At 43.1% G+C, this 21,165-nt stretch overlaps 1 protein-coding gene across 2 annotated transcripts in view; it reads left to right on the top strand.

Annotated features, from left to right (window-relative positions):
• The window catches only part of adam19a (ADAM metallopeptidase domain 19a), a 103,495-nt gene extending 88,053 nt beyond the window's left edge, over nucleotides 1-15,442 (top strand). The window contains exons 15-23 of one of the 2 annotated variants that reach the window (XM_041031213.1): nucleotides 160-268; nucleotides 1,365-1,569; nucleotides 5,075-5,152; nucleotides 7,749-7,857; nucleotides 8,244-8,385; nucleotides 10,304-10,406; nucleotides 10,912-11,163; nucleotides 11,784-11,992; nucleotides 14,549-15,442. In XM_041031213.1, coding sequence (XP_040887147.1) covers nucleotides 160-268; nucleotides 1,365-1,569; nucleotides 5,075-5,152; nucleotides 7,749-7,857; nucleotides 8,244-8,385; nucleotides 10,304-10,406; nucleotides 10,912-11,163; nucleotides 11,784-11,992; nucleotides 14,549-14,600 — 1,259 coding nt within the window. In that variant the 3' untranslated portion in view covers nucleotides 14,601-15,442. Of the gene's footprint in view, nucleotides 1-159; nucleotides 269-1,364; nucleotides 1,570-5,074; nucleotides 5,153-7,748; nucleotides 7,858-8,243; nucleotides 8,386-10,303; nucleotides 10,416-10,911; nucleotides 11,164-11,783; nucleotides 11,993-14,548 lie in introns of both variants that reach the window. The other variant, XM_041031212.1, reaches the window with a different exon arrangement.
• The last annotated feature ends 5,723 nt before the right edge of the window (nucleotides 15,443-21,165 follow it).

Below are 21,165 nucleotides of genomic sequence, written 5' to 3'. Positions count from 1 at the left end.
ACTGGCATTAACTGTACCTGTTGCCAAGCGCTTCGTGAGGCAGGAACAATACCAATTCGCTGTCTGTGGAGGAGATCATTGCTAACATGGTTTAGCAGCAGTAATACAAGTAAACAGGTCGAGTCCAGAGGGCCTGATGGGAATATGTTGTGCTTTCAGGAGCTCGACCGGCCCACGATGCCTGCTTCCAAGACGTCAACGCAGCGGGAAACGCTTTTGGAAACTGCGGGAAAGACGAACACGGCAACTACATGAAGTGTGAGAAAAGGTGAGAGATGCTGACAAATCACAACAGACATCAACTCAGGACCATCACAGCAGCCTGTCAACAAGCTGACCCTCCAACCCATGAGCATTGAGTAGCCGTTACTACTATAGGGTAGATACGTGGGCTGTAGTGCAGGTGATAAGGATTCTAGACAGCAGATACATGTTCCTGATACAGTTCACACACTCACACACTCTCACAGAGCCAGGCCCTCTGTACACTGTCACCACACACCTCTCAGAGACAGTTTCCATGCAACAGTGCCAGAGCTAATTAATGGATTTAAATTAGCGACTTAGCTATGTAAATGAGCTCGTGGATTAAGGTGGCTGACGGCGGCCTTGTATGATCCACCACTGCCCAAATCCATTATGAAGTCCCACAGGAGTCATTAGAGTGTTTTCTGGCCACAGTGAGTCACAGAGCTGATTAGAGGATATGGAAATGCTCTGTCTGCCTGTTTTTAAAGACGCAGAATAATCTACACACCAGCCGCTATCTGCCCATCACTCTGTAATCCTCCTCACTTGTTTTTTTCCTCATGGCACACTGTGTGAGTGTGTGTGTGTGTGTGTGTGTGTGTGTTTATCCATTTGAATCTGCATATTAATGAGGAAGACGTAGACGCTGACAAAATAAAAATAAAGAACGACTCTTTCCTCCTGCAGCATCCAAAAGTCTCTCAACTAAGGATGGACCTATGTGGATACTGAGATTTTATATGCAATGAATTATTTTTGCTACATCATCGGGGGGAAATTTCAAAAAAGACAATTCAGGACTTGTTAATAAAAGTGATTAAATCCCTTATGCTGTAATTATCTAGAAACTTTTGAATTAGTAAAAAAAAAACACCTCTCTCTAAACTGCATGAATCTCTGCAGTCACACACCGCACCACCCAACACCAAGATCAGGTTTGTTGACTTACAGTCATCTTTGCAGCAGAGGTATCAGCTGGTAAATCACAACTGATTCACAGACAGAAGTCAAACTCTGGCTCGTCCCTAATCCCATCCGTTTTAGCATCTGTTGACTTGTCCTTCGAACGTAAAGGCTAAATGTGTCTGTGTGTGTTTGCTTCTGTCTCTTCCCAGCGATGCCAAGTGTGGTAAGATCCAGTGCCACAGTGCTGCCAAGAAGCCCAAAGGCACCAATGCCGTGTCCATCGACACCACCATCAAGACGGACAGCATCGAGGTGAAGTGCCGCGGCACCTACGTCTACAGCACCCAGGATGGGCAGGGCGACCTGCCCGACCCCGGCCTCGTCATGACCGGCACCAAGTGTGGAGAGGGCAAGGTTGGTCTGTTAAGAGATGTCATTGATTAATTTAATTTTCATGACCTAATTCCAAAATTTAATTTAATAGTCCACCCATCTATATGAACTGGACTTTAGTTAGTGTGTTAGCACAGAGGCCCTGTTTTTCTAAGTGAGGAAACTTGGACTTTTATTATTTATGGAGTGTCCATAAGGTTAAACAGGGCTTTTTGAACACCGACTCTCAACAAATGTATCTGGCCACCTGCCGAGAACATGCACACCTGCCTGCCTGGTGTTTAGAGCTGACCTGCAACAGAACGAGGTGCAGGGAGAAGGAAACTGACGGTGCAACAGTTTTTAAGTCACAAAGGATTTAAATCCGTGTTCTAGAGCCAGAAAACAAACACCAGACCGGAGCAGGGTTTCTACCCTTCTGTCTGAACACCGATGTAGTACTTAGCGTTCTTCTTTTGGATCTTTGCTTCACTTTGTTGGCGTAACTATTTTGTTTTTCTTTTTTACGGTGGTTGCTGTTTGTACCATAGCTCACGGGTGAGGAGACAAATAGAAGCTGGGGCTACGGTTCCAGGTGTGCCAGGATATCTGGGTGGTGCAATGAGTTTCTAGTTTTAGCAGTTAAAAACAAGCAGCTACTGAATGAATGAGTGAATACACAAACATCACACCCTCGTCACATGTAAGCCTGCGGGGAGGTCGCCAGACAAATGACAAAAACTCAGTGGATTCTTGCATCATGGAAAAGGGAAATGAATAAAGTTAAAATCCTTCGCCACCCCACAGTTTGATTTAATCTCCCTGCTGTCAGCAGCAGCAGACCAGGACTGGTACAGACACCCAACAAATATATAACTGCAGAATTTGTTAAAATGTGCGTTCCCCATCTTAACTTGCCAAAATAATAAGAATCGGCTAATGTCGAGCAGACGTGTTTTCTGCAAGCAGCTGTCTGCACTAGACCGAAGAGAACTTGGTAAAGAAGAGAACCCTGCACTCTGCAGTTGGATGAATCTCCCAGTTCATCTTTTAGACCTATTATGGAAGTGTTTCAGCTTTTCAGCGTAAGGGTTCTAAATCAGGACCACCAATATTTTGGGTCAAGTAGCCTGTGAAACACGAGCTGTAAATAAGTTCGTTAGATTCGATGAGTGTTGTTCATCTCGTTTTTTCAGGTTACAGCTGCAGGCTGTAAACATTTATTCAGCTGCCTCTCTAAAGTGGTTCTGCCTTCTTAGCTATCCGCTGATGACTAATCTAAACTCGCTCTTTAAAATTGAAGTGGTGTTTGTTAAAGCTGCTTTAATCAATTTTGGTTTAACAGTGGATAAAACAGCAGCACGTCGCGGGAAATGTTCTGCTCGTAGATAAACCCACAGCTACACACTCTGCAGTTCCCCTCAGCTCTTACAAAGCCTTCTTTATCCTCTTGTTTTGGTTTTTTTTTTTTACATTGTGCAATTTTTATGCTTGGGTTCCATTTCCAGCTGCATTAGGCTGCTGTTTTAAGTCAGAAAAAAAACAAAAAAAAACTCTGATAAACTCACTGTCCGCTACCTGCCCAGGAGCAAACAGCAGACAGACACCATTAGAGACTAGCTGGTGATATTAATGGAACATTTAGCAGCTAAAGAACCAGATATTTTTTAGACAAAAATATGGCACATAATATTCAGGAGGTGGACCTTTGCTGCCCTTAATAAAAAAAAACAATCTTTAAATGACTTTATATATAAGTTAATTAAAAATGTTGCAAGATTAATCTATGTGGATTCAACAGGATTGGAAAGGATCTGGTTCTGAAAATGAGCTTTGTTTCCCCAACAGCATTGTGGATTCAGACATTAGCCTCACGGCAACAACTACAACTTGCCATCACGTGGTATCACCCTCAGATCTCTCCTATACTGGCTCTTAGATTTTATTCCATCTAAAGATAGTAGTTAGTTGTCACTTTTCCCAGTGCTATTTGTCATTAATATCCTCCTGCTGAGTAAATGATCAGGGTTTATATCAGCCCACTTCACACAAAACTAAATGTCAGTGGGAGGTGGTTTATTCTGTGTCAGGTGTTTGTTTGAGTCACCTTTTCCTGATACTCTTACTGGGCTGGGATTCAGACGCTAAATCCACCAGCAGACACACACACACACACACAAAATAACAGCTGAATTATGCATGTGAAAAAAATAACATTATATATATATATATATATATATATAAATGCACACACGTCAAGTAATATTTGCAGCCCCTCTCCATTCCACCAGTAAAATTCTATTTCTCTATCTGTCTATATTGCTTTCCCTCTGCAGCCACATTCCAGCTGCTTGAATTCCATTTCAGCTATTGTGCGGGGCCCGCGCTGAAAGGACTGAATAGTGCTGCATGAGTAATATATTATAAATAAGCAGCAGAGAATATTGTCTGCACATCCAGCCTGATGAATTTTGAGTCATCATATTGAACTGGCCTTTTTCTCGGCAATAAAACGCACACGTAGCACAAAGCTGCAGCCTCCTAATCGCACAGTCACGCCGTTCACCTCCGCTAAATTGATTCCCTGGCTAACAATAGCAAAGCAACCACAACGGGGGGGGGGGGGAATGCAAAAAATATTAGCATTTGCATATGAATGCAAATGCTAATATTAGCACTAATACAGCTCAGCGCTAGAGTGCTACATAAAAGAATAATGACCTACAGTTTGCAAGCCTTCAACAATAATTTAAAAGATACATTTTAATGTAATGTTAATAGGTGCTACATACCAATGATTTGTAATTGATTATTTTGACATGCAGCAGCAATCAATAAAGCAAGCAAGCAAGCCTAGCTTAGCAAGCAAGACTGCTTCCAGTCTTTATGCTAAGTTAGACTTAGGACAAAACAGCTAGCAGAGATACACCTTATCTCTGAAGCTCGCTAATTAGCACATAGCTTGTCTGGGTAATTGCATTATGAAACTATTTTTTCCATTGCATTGCATCATGTTTAAGAAAAGGCTGCAAACAAACTTAGACTTTGAGTTCAGCAAGTTTTGAACTCTCCATCTCTCACACAGCTGAAATGTCTCTGGTCCCAGATCAGTGTAAGTGACCCACCCTATACACCACTGACTCTACTCCTACCTGTTCCCAGACTGCCTATACTTGCTATACTATAAGGGTAGATGAGTTACATGACACACAAAGCTCCTTATGAAGAGACACATCACTGGAGCATTAATGTAAATGGTTATTAAAATGAGCATTAGAGCAGCGGTCAAGACCAAACCTGTTTGGTAAAAGCAGCTCAATAAAACATCATTACAAGCTGTAAAACCAGTCTATAAAAGTAGTGATTTCAGAAGTGATTTAAAACAGGATAGTGATGCTGCTTGGCCAGTCTCCTCAGGCAGCCAGGTTGTTCCAAAGCCCAAGGGCACTGGCAGAAGGTCCGATCAAAATCCGCATATGTGTGTGTGTGTGAGCGTGCACTGTAATCTTTAACACAGTATGTGATCATTCTGCTTGTGTTGCCACAGGTGTGCAGAGACCGCAGATGCCAAAATGCCTCTTTTACCGAGCTGGAGACCTGCATCGCACGCTGTCACGGCCACGGGGTATTCACACACACACACACACACACATACACACACACACACACACACACACACACTCGTGAGCATACAGAGTCATGCAACAGACTCGACTCACTTAGCTGCCGGGCACGGCTCCCTAATCTTATTGTCACACTGTGTCCTTGGGCGAAAGGTAGCGCTTTGCAGCAGTGTCACCAAGCCCTGTCGGAAAAAAGGCAGGAAAATAGATGGCTGGAATGCAACAGCAACTGAAGTGATGAACTATTTATTGGAGCAGTACAAGCAAGCCTGAGGCAGATAAAGCAAGAATCATACATAGTTTATGAGTCAGTAACCGAACTCTGGAGTGGAGCGGTTGGGGGCTTTAACACTTGTTACCTTAAGAGGAGATGTGGATGTAGATAGGGGTCGTTCATCTGGGAACTCTGACCTCTGGAGTGTCTGAAATTGAGACAGTGTGTATTGATCTGGTGTTGATCATCAAACATAAATATGAGGAAGCCACAGTGATTTACCATCAGGGTTTGAAATCGTATCAGGTCTTAAAACAGCTCTGAGCGAGACTTGTTTGTGAAAACTATTTAAATGATCCCAGAGAATCTGAGCTGGATGAGCCAAACAGGAGAGGATTAATGTGTGGATAGAAGCCTAAAATATTCACTGCTGTGAAAAGTATCCCGCCCTGGCTATCTGACTCGAAAATGAAATTCACATATTGATTTGGTCAGTGACGGGAAATTTAATCTCGGAACATGAAGTAATGTCTCCTCCATTAGCAGTGAAATACAAACTGTCTCCTAAAGAGCAGTCCATCCAGAGGGAGCTGGACCTTACCAGTGTTTTACAGCTTTGGCCTCCTTTAACATCCTCTGGGATAAACACTGCAGACTGACTTCAGGGGGGGGGGGGGGGCTTTTTGTCCATGGCAGCATGTTTATTGTTGCTAAGGCTTGGGTGCATGTCGTTCACTGGAACCTTGTGGTGAGGAGCTTTCAAACGATCTTATGATCTGTAATAATTTGTGATGACGCTAACAAGGCCAAAGTGTCCCAGGGGTTGGACAGTGTAGTTCCAGTGAACTACACAGTTTTCATCCATACGATATGACCCCCAGCCGGCATGGCCTGGTTCACGTGTTCTGAACCTCTCTGCTTTGTCCCCCGAGCATCTGAAGCAAACCCTGCCCTCAACTGAAATTTCACACCTTTAGAAGAGTCAGTCTGTTTACCCCATCTACTGCACAGGGAACGGGGCTTACCGCTCGCTAGGCATTGCTATTTGATTAGGATTTGAAATATTATGAGTGAGAGGGGGGAAAAAAAAACAAAAAAAACACCAGACATATCCTCTCCTCCTTTAATCCCCTTCTCCTTCTTCTCTTCACTTTGTTGTTTTATGCCGCTTGTCCCTTTTTTTTTTTTTTTTTTTTTTTGGGTTCCCTCCTCTCAGTGTAACAGTGGATGGATAATGGAAATGGCTTTGAGTCAGGATTATTCTAAATAGACAGTTTTCCCTTCCTCCAGCTTAGAGTCTCCTCCTGTATTAGTTTATTTATTTATTTTAATTTAGCGTCATCATTTCATTCATTCATTTTTCTGATCCTCCTGGTTCTGGAGAGCATGGGATGTTCATGCATATAAACAGGAATAATAACAAAGGGAAGTATCGCTCACTTCTGAGGGAGCAACTGGTCTGCATCTTTTACAAAAAGTAGACAGGAGATTTTTTATTAAAGAAGCTTAAAACATATCAGAGATCCTGGAAACATATCAGGCTGAAGGATATGTTATATATCAATAACGGAGCGTTTTAAATCCGGGTCGTGGCGTTTCATTTCATACAGCTTTTCCCTTCTTATCTTTATATGATGTAGAAATGCCCTTTTAAATATACTCTTCACAAACAGCAGAGAAACCACGCTGGGCCTCCTGAGTCTGAAATAAAGGTAGACGATAAGAATCTGCAAACAAACCCAGAGCGCCCTTCATGTCGACCGAGCGCTAATGGGGTAAATAGGCATGTTAATCACCGATGGGATAATTACATCTGGATGTAATTGGAGCATGGCAGTATTTTCTCCACCATTTGGAGTTGGTGAATTACACAAGATGTCTGGAGATATTAATCAAGTTTAAATGCTAATCTCTAGATAAAAAGTTTTTTTTCACAAATTTAAGACAAGTCAATTAAAAACTTTTAAAGGTAATTTACCTCCAAGCGTAGAGAAGTCACTGGAAGGTCTTTGACTCTAAAAGGAAGGAAGTACACACACACAGAGATATATACCATCACTTAAACATTCAGAAACAAAATAATGGTAAGAAGTAAAATCAGATGTAGAAAGATGCACAGATCATGGAAACACCTTTGCAGATTTGAGATATCTCCGTGTTTTTGCAGTCTGCTCCGTTTCTAAGGTGAATATCTAAAAAGGGAGAGGAGGGGAAAATCTCATTAAAACACACGCCGCACCGGTCGGTAGTAAACAAGACGTTAGCGCTTCTAATTTGACTGCTACACCTCCAGGCACATGCACACAAGATTATACAGCGAATCACATTAACAAATGCCTTGTTTGTGTGTGTGTGTGTGTGTGTTTGTGTATGTGCGCACGCAGGTGTGTAACAGCAACGGGAACTGCCACTGTAATCGAGGCTGGGCCCCACCCTTCTGTGAGAAGCCGGGACTCGGCGGCAGTGTGGACAGTGGACCTGTCCAGTACGATAGTGAGTTCAGTCACACACACACACACACACACACACAGTCCCTTCATCTCCATGTTTCACAGGCACGTCTTCGACTAGAGTAGCATAGCATTGCATTGCTAGTTATTGACTGACCAGCTAATGCATCCAACAGACGGTTGGATGTAATGCAGCAGGTTCCAGGCAGCTGTAATTGACTGTAATCTGCATCTGTGGAGTTCATATTACTGGCATTAGTGTGTAGAAGTAAGAACGAAGTGAGTGGGACATGGACGGGGCCAGACACTGGTTAGAAACCAACAACGACTCGTGTAAACACATCACATCCCCAGCGCAGGGATAAACAGGATGTGACTCATTGTACAGGTAACTGTGCTCAGTGTGTGTGTGTGTGTGTGTGTCCACAGGTCAGGTTGGGCTTGTGGTGGGCCTGCTGTTTGCCTTCCTGGTGCTCCTGCCTGCAGTGCTGCTGCTCTTCTGCTGCTACAGGGTCAAGACATCCTATTACCATAAGTGGCTTTCCCAGAGAGAGAAGAACAAGAACAACAAGTACTGTGCCATGTCCTGTCCATCCGTTTGTCTATCTGTTTGTCTCTCTGTCTGCTAACAATTTAAGCCAAGACCCTGACCCCAAAACCTCCTATGTTTGCTTTATTCTGTCCATGAGAAGTTTGAGCTACAAAATAATGCAAAACACAAAAAAGTAGAGCTGAAGCTGCAACAACTTTGATGATCAGTTAATAGCTTCACTCATTATTCAAGCAAAAATACCCCCACCCAAAAAAAAAAAAATAAATTAATTAAATCACTGGTTCCCACTTCTCACATGTGCAATGGAGCAGAGACTTCACTCATCACACTGTGTGAGAAGGAAAGGAGACCAAAGGGGTAGGAAGCTAGGAAATGAATCATGCATAGAAGGAAGGAAGTCATTCAGGAAAAGCAAGGAAGGAAGCAAGGCGTGGGAAAAGAAGGAAGCAGGAAAAATGTGGCAGCAAGATGAACTAATAAAAAATGTCTTGAATGGAGGAAGAAATAAAGAAATAAAAGGGAGGGAGGAAAGAAGAAAGGAAGGAAGTGCACATTGGCGTGTCTGCCAGCAGATCGATGCGTGCACCCCAACTTTCTACATCAGCATAAATGGCTGCGTTTCGCGCGGCAGCACGCCTCCATCACAACCAAACAAAATGCATGTCCTCATAAACCTCCAGAGCCTCCTTTATGAGCTCCGCCGTATACCTCACCCGCAGAGACGGCCTCGTCATAACGCCGGCTGAGTTAGTGCCTCCGAAAATACTCCACTCCGGTTTTCCACGGTGATTTACAGGATAGAAATGTGTCTGGAGAGGATCCAGCATTACGGCAGCGTTTTAAAGGCCCCCGACCTTCCGAATGAAGACGGAGAGAAAGGCTAAATACGAGTGATATTGGGCCTCAGCAGGATTTTACGGTAACTGCTGTGGGGAGACGACCGAATGAACGGCTAACGACATGGAAAATTGAGCAGCTACAATGATTAAAAAGACTCTTAAAGGCAGCAGCTGCAACACAAACCCCTCTGCTTCTTTGGTTTTTGTTCCGTGGCCAATGGTCTGAGTTCATTTACAGTTCAACAGCAGGATGGCAGGCGGCTTTCTAAGGCCTTTCTAAGCATATATATATATACATCCAGAGAGCCTGGAAAGGCTTCTAATCAGCTAAGAGGCTGCAGTATGTACATACGCTGAGTTTAGAAGTACAGCTCTGCGGTCTAATTCAATCCTCTGAGACTGTAGTTAGCATGCTGTTGCATGTGTCTGCAAAATGTACGAAGGATGGAACATACAGGACCCAACTTAAAGTTACCCTACCAACTTTTAAAGCTGCGCTAGTCCATATTTTTACATCTATATGGGATCAAATAATAATAACGTGTAGCTAATGTGAAATGTGCTTTTTAGCTTCTTTTAGCTCAATTTTTTTGGTTTCACTTCCAGAAATACAGCAATGTGTGATGTGTGACGTGTTCATTTATAATGCGTATTAAAAAATATGGGGCTTTAAGGTTTAACTTGAGGGTGAGTAAAGGCTCATATATAAACAGCAGAACACTGAGTGGTTAGCACTCAATGCTTATTAGCTGATACAGTTATATGCTCGCCAGTGTGTGTGTGTGTGTAAGTGTGTAAAGAGCTGCTGAGAGCGTAGTCCTTTCAGCTCAACTTGACAGCCCCATCAGACATCAGCTCCCCGTACACGGGGCTGAAACATTTGGTTGATCCTTCACCTCCTCGTTTCCTCTCACACATCATGCTGGATAAGAAGCCTCGCGTTGACTTTTCTTCCTCTATCTTTTCCCACCTGGGGGCCAAAAAAAAAAAAAAAAAAAATCAATGCCAGATTGAGAAGAGTGATGGAGCAGGACAGCTTTAAGGTGTCTCTCTGGCTCCGCTTTTTATTTTCTGTCTGTCCTCGTTTCTCTGCTCAGGACGGAGGCGTCGTCGGCGGAGAAAGGGAAGAACGGCCATCTGAATCCCGCCTTTCACCTGAAGGTGGTCGGACCGATCAACAAAGCCGGCGGCCACAAGGGGGTGAGCGGGGTTAGTGTGCGTGGTAGAGAAAGGGAAAAAGGGAAGTGAGGGAGGAAACGGGAGGGGAGGGCGGCGACTGTTTCTCTTGCTTTGTTTTAGTGAATAATGGACCATCCGTGAGGTTGACCTTCATACGAAATGACCTCATTTTACAGCAGCTTGTTATATTTTTTTGTGACCACTTAAGAGTCGGCCTCCTCTCCCACGTCCACAGCACTCATCCGCACCGCTTCACGGTGCCTTCAGCATCACTTCATCATGCTGTTATTTCCTCCTTTTTATGGCATATTTATTTCATCGGACGGGTCGGAAGCTCAGGGTTAGGGAACGTTTGTCACAGAAGAGATACAGAGGGAGCAAGAGAGGAAGGCAAAGGGGAAGAGAATCACAGAATAAATCTAATAAATATCATTCATAAAGCATCTTCCATACACGAAATGTAGCTCAGTGTTCAGTTATTTTGAGGGACTGTTTAAGTTGTTGTTTGTCTTTGTTCCGATCTCAGCTTCCTCACACCAGCAAAGAGGTGCTGCCTCTCAGACCAGGCCTAGCGTCCAACGGCACCCACCCCGTCAACATTGTGCGACCTCTGAGACCCGCGCCGTCTCCCCAGGGCGGTCCCCGGGACGTCAGGGCGGCCCGGCCGCCCCTGCCGGCCAGCAAACCCCCGACGGGCCCGCCCAAATCCCCCGCCACGCCACAGAGACTCAGCCCGCCCAAGAAGCCTCTGCCCCTCAACCCAACACGATCGCCACTGGTAAGGTCCTGGTGTGACCCGCCCTTTTGTGAGCTGTAATGAAACATGGCTGTAGCCTAAAAGTTATACCACATTTGGCTCTGAGAGAACTTCACTCAGCTGCACGACTGCAGCGAAATGCATCATTTGTAAATGTGATTGCCAAACACACAGAGCTAATGAGAAAACGGTTGGACTCGGCGTCAGAGGGCTTCTAATATGAATTACAGAGATTTCTTCTCAACTCGGAAGAAATAATAAATAAAACTAGCACTATGTTTTTTTTTTGTTTTTTTTTATCTGATTGCTTTTTTATTGATTAATCCTCTGAAACGGCTCTCATCAGTGCATCTCTGTGAAGTGTAAAATGCCTTTAAATTAGATCAAGTTTTTTTTTTCTTGTGTCAAATATCCCAATATTTCATGCTGTGCTGTAGCGGTAATACATTTAATCTACTACGTGTGTGGAGACAGGGGGACAGGAGATCCTCTTATCAGCTAGCTGAACAGATTCAGGAGACATCCTGGATCCAGTCCAGACTGACTCCTCCCTGCTGTGTCCATGTGCCAGGGATTTAGTGTTGTGTTCCCACATTGAAAGATGAGGGATAACTGTCTTTTTTTGCATTTCTTTTTTTAAGTTGGTGTCTGAGCTGCAGCCCAGACCGTCCCCCTTCCCTCCTCAGAGGCCTCTGCCTCTCAGTCCGGCCAGAGGAGCCTCCCCAACGGTGAGTCCAGCCCTGACCGCGGTTTCCAAACCCTCCTCGGGCCTGCTGGTCATGATGCCCCCAGCGGTGGGACCCAAACCTGTGGGCAAAGTCTCAGCCATTCCCCCTCTCAGAGCTCTCAGGTGAGCAAACGCACACTGGCACTGACATAAGAGAGGACATACTGTGGTGTGGTCTTAGCTGCTGCACTGATTATTCACATAAGACAAGATACACAGTGTCTCCTGTACTGTGGGTATTTTCTTACAAAAGCGTAGGATGAATTAGTTCAGCTCCTCGAGGCTTGACAAATGGTCCAGTAATTGACTGATATGATGCCTCAACTTCATCTAAATTGAAAACTTTAAATGGATTTTTTTTTTTTTTTCTTCCCCAAATCTTCAATAAAGTCTACGAGGGGACTGTGTCCACTGTGCCCCTCAGTCTGGACTCCAAACTAAATTTGATTCAATCTATTGTCGCGGTCAAGACGACGGATTTAATTAGAGATCAAAAATAAGAGATCAATAAAAAACTCCAAACTAAAAGTGAGCCCACCCCCCCCCCCCCCACTCGTGGTGGTATCTCTCTTTTCACTTCCTGTTATCTCTCTACTGTGAACTATCAAAAAAAAGCATTAAAAAAACTTAGATTCAGAGCCTGCAGGTGGATGTGGGGCTTAGAAAATATTACAGTCCTGCAGCAGCCCTGCAACCACACTACGCCCACCCATGCCGTTGCAGGTGCCACATTTTGGTGGACACCATCAGACGCTGCTGCAGCTACACAATCTCCGGAGGCTCACGGTCCATTTTCTGCTGCTTATCTGGCTCCAGGTCGCATTCATTTAATGGATTATATCATTAGGTATTATTTTTATATTCAGCCGAGAAGCAGTGGAAAATGTGATGGAATAATTATAATAATTACTGTAGAGAGCAGCATGGAGAGTGTCTTGTGTGGATTTGTCGATCTGATAAATCCTGTCCTCAGTCTTGATTTAGGACTAAACGTTCTTTCCTTTGAGATTTTGATTTTATATACACACACACACACACACATGCACGTACACACACAAGCCAACAGCATCACATCCTCCACCCCCACAAGGTCACTGCTACTGTACGTACTGCAGTGAACGCTGTGCTTTACAGCTCCATGTTCTGTAGGTGTAAACCACAGCACAGCGTTTTCTGCTGGAAAAGCATCACTCAGCTCTCTTTGTTACGGCTCTGACTTTAGACTGACCTCAGAGGGAATGTTACTTTGATACGATCTAAGCGACGTCTAATGAGAAATGTTGTGTTCCAAAAAAAAAAAAAAAAAGCGAGCCATTGTTTGTAGTTGTGCCGGCATCTTGAGATCCCGGCCCAGTTTGAAAGGCCCCCCCCCCCCCCCCCCCCCCCCCACCCCGTTTTTTTTTTTTATGACCCACCTATAAAAGAAAGTGAGAAATACGGCCTCACAATGTTCCTACCTTTCAATTTCCTGCTGTTTTCTGGCCCAGTTCTTCATCAGCAGTCACTCTTCATTCCTTCAGACGCAGACGCCGTGCTTTCGGAAAAACCTCGCGGTGGTTGTTCTTCAGGTTCCGCGGTTCCTCTCCTCCTGTAAATCTGGCACACGGATCAAAACATTTACTCTACATCCAGTATCCGTCAATCCATCAATACCAAGAGCAGATTCCCCCGCGTCAGATCTCACACTTAGTGGCAGGGCTCTGGCTGGGGGGGAGAGAGCGAGGGGTCTGGATCAGACTTTTACAGAGCCCGAGCTGTCTCTGTGTTCAAAGGAGGGTTCAGCTGTGTGAGGAACTGTGCAGCAGAACAGGCTCAAAGTCAGTATCTGTGCTGCTGATAAAAAAAAAAAAAACCCGTTCTCATGATAGAAGCTACTTTTATGCCAAGAAACTCCTGCGTGGTTTTTATTCTGAGCGGGGTGGGACGTCTGAGGCAGCACAGACAGACACCTCAGTATTATATTACTCCACATTACCTACTGTCAACAATGAGAATTCATATTATTAGGAACTGTTGGGTTTCTCTCTGTAATATCGTAAAGTCTTGACCTTACTCTGTAAAGTTTCTTCAGACCTACAGCCTACAGACCTGTCAGTCACTGTCACTAAAATGTTATGTAATTACAAATCCTGTCCATTTAATATAGTCATATTTGTTTGTAGTCAAAGCTCACAAAGAATGAATGCCAGTTCATCTGACAAACAGAAATGTTTGACTCATTAAAATAAAATGAAACGTTCATATCAAAGAACCAGCTGCAGCAGAAGTCAGTCAGTGCAGCCTTCATTACTGAGATTCTAGACTTTTTTTTTGGGGTGTTCATTAACAAACGTCAGCATGCTAATTTTCAAAACTGCTTCACCATGTTCACCATCTTGATTTAGCATCATGTCATGTTGTTGTTTGGTGTGTGTGTGTTCAAAGAGATGAAGGAACAGTGCATCAGTGTGGCTCTCTAATAGCTTTTGGACAACAATGGAGCTCAGTGGAAGAAGATATACACACACACACACACACACATTAGTTGTTAGCCACTGATTGTTGGTTTGGCTCTGCACATGGGATTTGTTGACATTCAGAGAAATATAGAATATTTCCAGTCTTTTTCTTCAGTATGCTGCATGAGTTTAACCTTAAGCTTGAATCTCTGCTTTGCTTCTCCCACCCTTCTCCTTCCAGACCGGTCCCAGGTGCCAAACCAAACACAGCCTCGCCTCCACCGCGAAAATGACCTTCTCCTCTCCACCCCATCCACCCGCCCCCCTCTGCACCCTCTGAGGAGGCAGCGACTGACAGCCTATTTGCACTAAAGAGACTTTGGCTGGTAAACCACAGAGCTGTCGCACACAGCGGAGGAGGAGGAGGGACGGACCACAAAGCGAAAAAACCAGAGACACGAAAGAACAAACAGGACTCATACCAGTTTAGACTTCAAAATGAAACCTTACCCCAACACCACCCCACCCTTTCAATTTTGACCCTCCACCCTCCTCCTCCTCCCGGCGCCCTAACATTAACCCCAATGACGCGGTTTTGCACGGAGGCCTTGCAGACTGAGACAAGTGTCATCGCTGGAGGACGGTCACATTTGCCAAATCAGTTTTGTTTTTTTTAAAGATTGCTTTTTTTTGTTTGTTTGTTTGTTTGTTTTTTTTAAATGTTAAATCTATGTATAAAAAAAAAATGCATTTTGTAATGACTGCTGTTTTGTTTACAGTTTGTTTGACGTCACGTTTTATGATTTGTGTTATGTGCCAAAGAGGTTTCTTCATGGGGTGTGTCCCAAACGCTTGAAAATCTCCTTATGATAAGTTTACCACGTCAGCTCCTCCGTATCTGTAGGTTTTTCTAATTTATTGTGTTGTATGAGGAATGTCTATAATACAACCTGGCAATGCAGAGGCCTATCAGGAGGAAGGAGAGCCAATCACATAGCAGCTTCTTTTCAACACTGTTTACATGGCGGAGGACTCGATGCTTGGGGCTTGCAGGACACACCCCAGTCGCCCATGTTGATTTGAATGTCTTTTGCTGTGCGTTATGACTTTTAAATTGTTACATAAAAAGATTTTTACAAAACTGTCCACACATTTTTTTTCATCCCAATGTCTTCATCCCTTTTGTTTTTTGTTTTTTTTTATCTGTTTCGTTTGAGTCCCCAAATTTTTTGAGACTACAGAGTGCTTTGTGCCAAGGTTTTATGTTTTTTTTTTTATGCACAGAATGTCAGCTTTGGTTTTGTACACAATAACTGGTGTTTCTGCCTCAGGCTGAAATTCAGGAGGTTTGTCCATGATGTGTGAGCACTGAGCAACACCTGCCCCCGGCTTCTGCACATGCACTACACAGAGGTCAAGTGTCTGGTGGTAACTGCCTGTCAAATACCCTGCCTCTGCAAACAGGGTTCAGCTGCACTCCCTTTGTATAGAGGCAATGGTAAATATATGAACATAGTTGTACAATCAAGTCAGTCCTTCCTCATGTCTTACTGCTAGTGTTCCTTTGCAAAACAAAGAATCCGAATCATTTCATCTCACAGCATTGCCATGACGATCTTATACTTCTCTGCTGATGAGCAAGTATGAAGGCTTTGCATCATGGGTAGTCTCCACTCTCACCTGCTCTAAATGGATTCCACTCTGTTGGAAATGAGATATCTGCGAGAGGCAGCTCTCTTCTCCCTGGAGACTAATGCATTTGGAGAGTCCACGGTTCGAGTGGAACGCTATCGGACAGTGAGGAGGAATGGCCTCGTGGGGAGATATATATCGATGTAGACGTTTTCCTAGCCCATTAGCAGGGCGCCCCGGCGCCCAAACAAACCTGTTGGGGTGGATTCTGCGCCAGACAGCAGACGTGATCTACATTAAAAGAGCTTGAGTTTTTTCCTGAACCAGTGTCTATAAATCAAGTCCTGTGCAGCCCCGGGGCCCGAGGGAGGAGAATAAACACGCTAATGTCTTTCCTCGGGCTAGCCTTCAGTCGGTGAGCCACAAAAAATAAAGTGAGGGGTTTATAAAAACACCAGTCACTCAGTTACTTAGTTGTAACCCTATATACACACCACCACCAGGTGATGTTCTTATGTTGTGTGACAAAATCTATGTTCAGCAATACTGAGGCAGTGACTTTGGGCTCGTCCGCTGTTTTGCTAGCCTCTTCACGAAAGCTTCTTCAAGCAAGGCCCATTGCAGTTTCTTCCTTTGGTCTTTGGAATGAATTGAAATGGAAGTTAAAGCGTGGTTTTGAAGTATGCGAATGCAATATCGTGTGGTCAAGGTCAATATGTTCAGAGGGTGGCACCAAAGGAAAGTTCATGAAGCGTCCGAAGAGGAGGGTTTTATCCTCTCAGGAACATGAATGTGTTCCGTAAAATGTCATGAAAATATTTCCTGCGCGGAGACGGACATTTCGGTCCGATAAAAGCACAAAATGAAAAGGTCCAAGGTCATCAGGAACCTTCATCATCTGTGGGGCATGAATATATCCACCGCACATCTCAGAGAAATTTGGCCTGTAAATGTCAAGAATAAGCAGGGGGACTTCATGTCATCCACAGAGAGTCAAGCTTTTTTTGCAAGGAGACCAGCTGCACCATTTGCCATTTTTTTTTTTTGCTTCAGTATCTCAGTATAACGTTATTCAGTGTGTGCTCCATTATTCTGTGAGGAATCTTTGTGCTCTTTTATATCACTGTGGGTATGTTGGAGCCTCTCTTGCATAACTGGTGTTAATGGTGTAATCCCTCATTGACTCAGCTGACTAATGGCTTTTATGTACGCCTCAGACGGAAATGAGTTCAGCTAACAAACTCGGCTGTCACGCAGGAGGCCTTGTGAGCAATGAAAGATGGCGCGTTCCAAACAGAGAGTCCATTGAAACACACAGTTGTTCTGTTTCTGCTTCAGAGCTACAGATCAAACTAAAGACAAAACTAACTGCTACAGACTTTTTCATCTCCTTTGCTACAAGGATGCAGCCTGCAGTGTCACCACCAACTATTCCTTGGCTAATTCCTGTCATTTTAGACCAACACATAAGTAATTATTTACCCAGCACGATTTAGCGTGTAATAATAATAGTGTAATAATAATAGTTATTATTATTATTATAATTATAAATATGACCCCGAGTTTCAACACAGGACGTGCACTACTTTACGTTATAGCTGAACGTAAAACAGGAAGGACTGGGACAGATTAGCTAAACATCAGCCTCTTAATGAACTCACGCATCAGGTGTGCGTAATCAGGGCGCGAGCAGTGCACGAGCCAGTTACAGTAGAATGCCCCGCCTTCCGCTGCGACGGTAAGATGTTTGTATTTTACTGCGTAATTTAAAATTAGCAAAACCTAATAAAGAAAACATAATTTCGACTACTTTGGTAAATTAATATCAGCCACTAAGTAGTCCGTCAGTTCGGCGCAGTTAAACAATGTGAAGTACTTAATTCAAAACGCTTTAAACCGTTGGTTCAGTTGACCTTGACAAACTTAAATTGACCTATTTTGTAACGGAGTTTGGGTTGAGCTGACGTCGAACAAACATTCTTCAATTAACAAGCAGGAGCAATTAACGGCAGTGAGCAGAGTAAAAGCTGATATATGTTAAAGTGTAAAATAAAAACACAATATTCGACAGGTTTTGGACCTGTCCTTTGGTACATTATCATGTTCGTCGCCTGTACATTATGTTAGGACAGATGGCGCAACGCGAAAAGGAGAGCTGCCTCTCGCAGGTATCTCATTTCCGACAGAGTGCATTAAGAGCAGGTTTGGTTTGTCACTGACGAACTTCCTTCCAAAAAAAAAAAAAAAAAAGTTAAAAGTTTGAAAACTGAGAGGCATTGATGCAACAACAATAATACATTAACAACGTGTTTTTTCAGGTAACTACTATTAACTAAGGCCGTATGTTGTGTCTTTCAACTGACATATTTTTGAATGGAGTTTGGGTTGTATTGTCGCACAAACTTCCAAAACACAGTGTAGATAATCTGTATCTATATTTTAAATGAACTTACTAGTTGGTGAATTATCAATAAGCTTATTATATCATTATAATGGCGCAAATTTTGTAATAGAGTGTGAAGATCATTTTGCACTTGTCACATTTTTTTTTTTATTTTAATCAAAATCATAGCCTCTCTATTTTCTTAATCCTAAACTATTTCCTGATATATTTTAGGATACTTTAAGAGAGACACTGCCCGCTGGGCAACATGCCAGATTCTTGTGATTCTAAGATTCTTCTGTTCTTTTTCGAGCTCTTTTTTTTTTCCATCTTAACTGATTGAAATCTTTGAGGTGTTTCTACTACTTGATGTGAGTGAAGCCAGTTTGCATTTGTTCTTTGATTTCAGTGTGGCGCTCCATGTACAAAGACCTGGTTCTGCTGCTTCCGAGGGATCGGATCTTGACTCTGCCTCAGCTCGAGTCCAAAGTAAATCTTTCTGCAAGCTTTTCATTCACATGAAACAGCGTTAACATACCTGTAGTTACACGTTCTCTTTTTGCCAAGCCTCATCTCAGTCTGACTTCATTCCTCATTCTGTCTTTATCAATTGGAAATAAATTGCTTCCAAAGAGAAGCCAAAGCTGCCAGGGCAGGATTTAATAGTTTGCTGTGCGCTGTGATGAAGTGGCAGTTAAAATGGAGGCTAAACTGCCTTCAAGATGATGATCGTCATATGGCAAATAGTTACCTGTTCATGAAATGTCCATTATCTACATACAACTAACATACAACAAGGGGACAGGTGAACTTTCATCTTAAGAGGCAGTGAAAGCTAATATATTAACAATGAAATGAGCCTTTGTCTTGGATGTAGAAATAAAACGTCCTGGGATTTTATCCCTTTCTCTCTGTGGTCCAGGGGGAGTTCTCCTTTGAGCAGGACATCCTGGTGGAAGAAGGCTAATTGGGTCCCATGACTAATGGCACCGACTACAGGTCCGACAGTACCGCTCCGACCACCACCTGCTGCAGTTCTACTTCCTGGCACAGATGGAGAGCATCCTGGAGGACTTTCAGTGAGGACTCAAAGCTGACACGTCATTATCATCACGAGGTAACCTAGCTCCTGTTCTATTCATTACCTGTACATTATTCTAAACTGAGGACCAATATGTGCAAGTTCAGGTGGAACTGCACTTGTCCAGGTGGAAGTATGGGGGGGGGGGGGGGGGGGGGGGGGAGTGATGCCACTCATCAAATCACCACCTGTACAGGCTGACAGAGAAATCAATGAGCGTGGGTATGATGTGTGTTTTGCCCTTGAGGGTTATATATATATATAACATATAATATAACATATATATATATATATATATATATATATATATATATATACACACACATACATACATACATATATACATATATATATATATATATATATATATGTATGTGTGTCCTAGACATTAAAATGCATTTACACCTTTTCAGCATGTGGTTAGAATGTGTCCAGGAGGTGGTTTGATAATTCAGATTTCAGTCCATCCCAAGGCTTTTTTTTTTTTTTTTTTTTTTTTTTTTAACTATCTGATAACTATCTGAACTAGGAGGATCTGTAGTGATTAGTTCCATGTAGGAGTTAGCTACAGTGGCAGGAGAGGCATGAGCTCAGCTTTTTCCTTAGTCGTGAAAATTCCCTTTGTTCCTAGAATTAGCTGGTGTTCCGTGTTCATTTCAGCTCATGAGCCTTTTTTTTTTTTTTAATGCTTTTTTGGAAAAATGATCCTGTAGGTGTTCTAACCTATGCTGTGCTCTCAGGCATGTGCCACCAGTAAGGTGAAGCTCTTACTTATTATTTTACTCTGCAAAATAATATAATGAAGTTTGTGCCGCACCATGTGCTGTAAAAGTCTCTTACCTATAGGCCATTCATCCCCTGTCCTCTTATGGTTCCAGACAGGCTCTTTAAACAGTGTATCACCTTGAGCTGTCACTTGTCTGACTGCTTCAGCCTCCACACAAACTACACTCGAGTATAAAAAAAAATGTTGTACAGGGTCTGTATTGAAAATGACAGTGTTCTCTTGAGTGGTATGTTTCATAAGTTAACCATGATGAAACAAGATTTTTATTATTTTTTTTTTTCTTGCTCGCTGGAGCGCCTGTCTGCCACTGCACATCCTACTCCGCCAGTCGTTTGTTTGGTGTGAATTTCATTAAAGTTGAGCCTTATTCGGGCTCAGGCAGAATGAGAGGGAGACGAGCTCGTGTGATTAATTATGTACAGAGACTGAACAAAGTCGCTCAATCAGCCACTGCAGGGAGAAAAGCAGCAGCTCCATCCTGTTGTTCTCGTGTCATAAGAAACATTTCTGCTCCAGAGGAGGAGGAAATGTTCGACTACATGTCAGGCGCCGGAGCACAGCGTCACGGTGTGTGTACACATGTGTCATGACAGACTAAGAGCTGAATGAAGTCAAAGCTCTTTTACTTCATTCACTGGCTACTGTGATGAACTTAATGCCTCATTCATTTCCTGTGGGAGTTAGCATAATTGGCACTTCTGACGGAATTCACGTCCAACATCCGAGTTTTAATCACAACTGGGAAAAACAGATTTTATTCTGAAAACTCTTAATATATCCAACCAGGTGGTAAATGATACAGAAGTGATGAAGGAAGTCATGTTGGTATAGTGTTCATTTTGTTATGGATTTTTAGATTTTCTCTTCATTTTAGAACAAAATTCCCTTTAAATTTTAGTCACATTTGGCCATCCTCTTATTTTTAGTCAATTTTAGTAAAAGGTTTTGTAAATTAACTTGCTATTATAACTATTT

This window comes from Toxotes jaculatrix, chromosome 23 (assembly GCF_017976425.1).
Source record: "Toxotes jaculatrix isolate fToxJac2 chromosome 23, fToxJac2.pri, whole genome shotgun sequence".
In the NCBI taxonomy this organism is placed as follows: Eukaryota; Metazoa; Chordata; class Actinopteri; family Toxotidae; genus Toxotes; species Toxotes jaculatrix.
The sequence above is the reverse complement of the archived record's forward strand: the minus strand, read 5'-3'. Positions and strand labels throughout refer to the sequence as shown.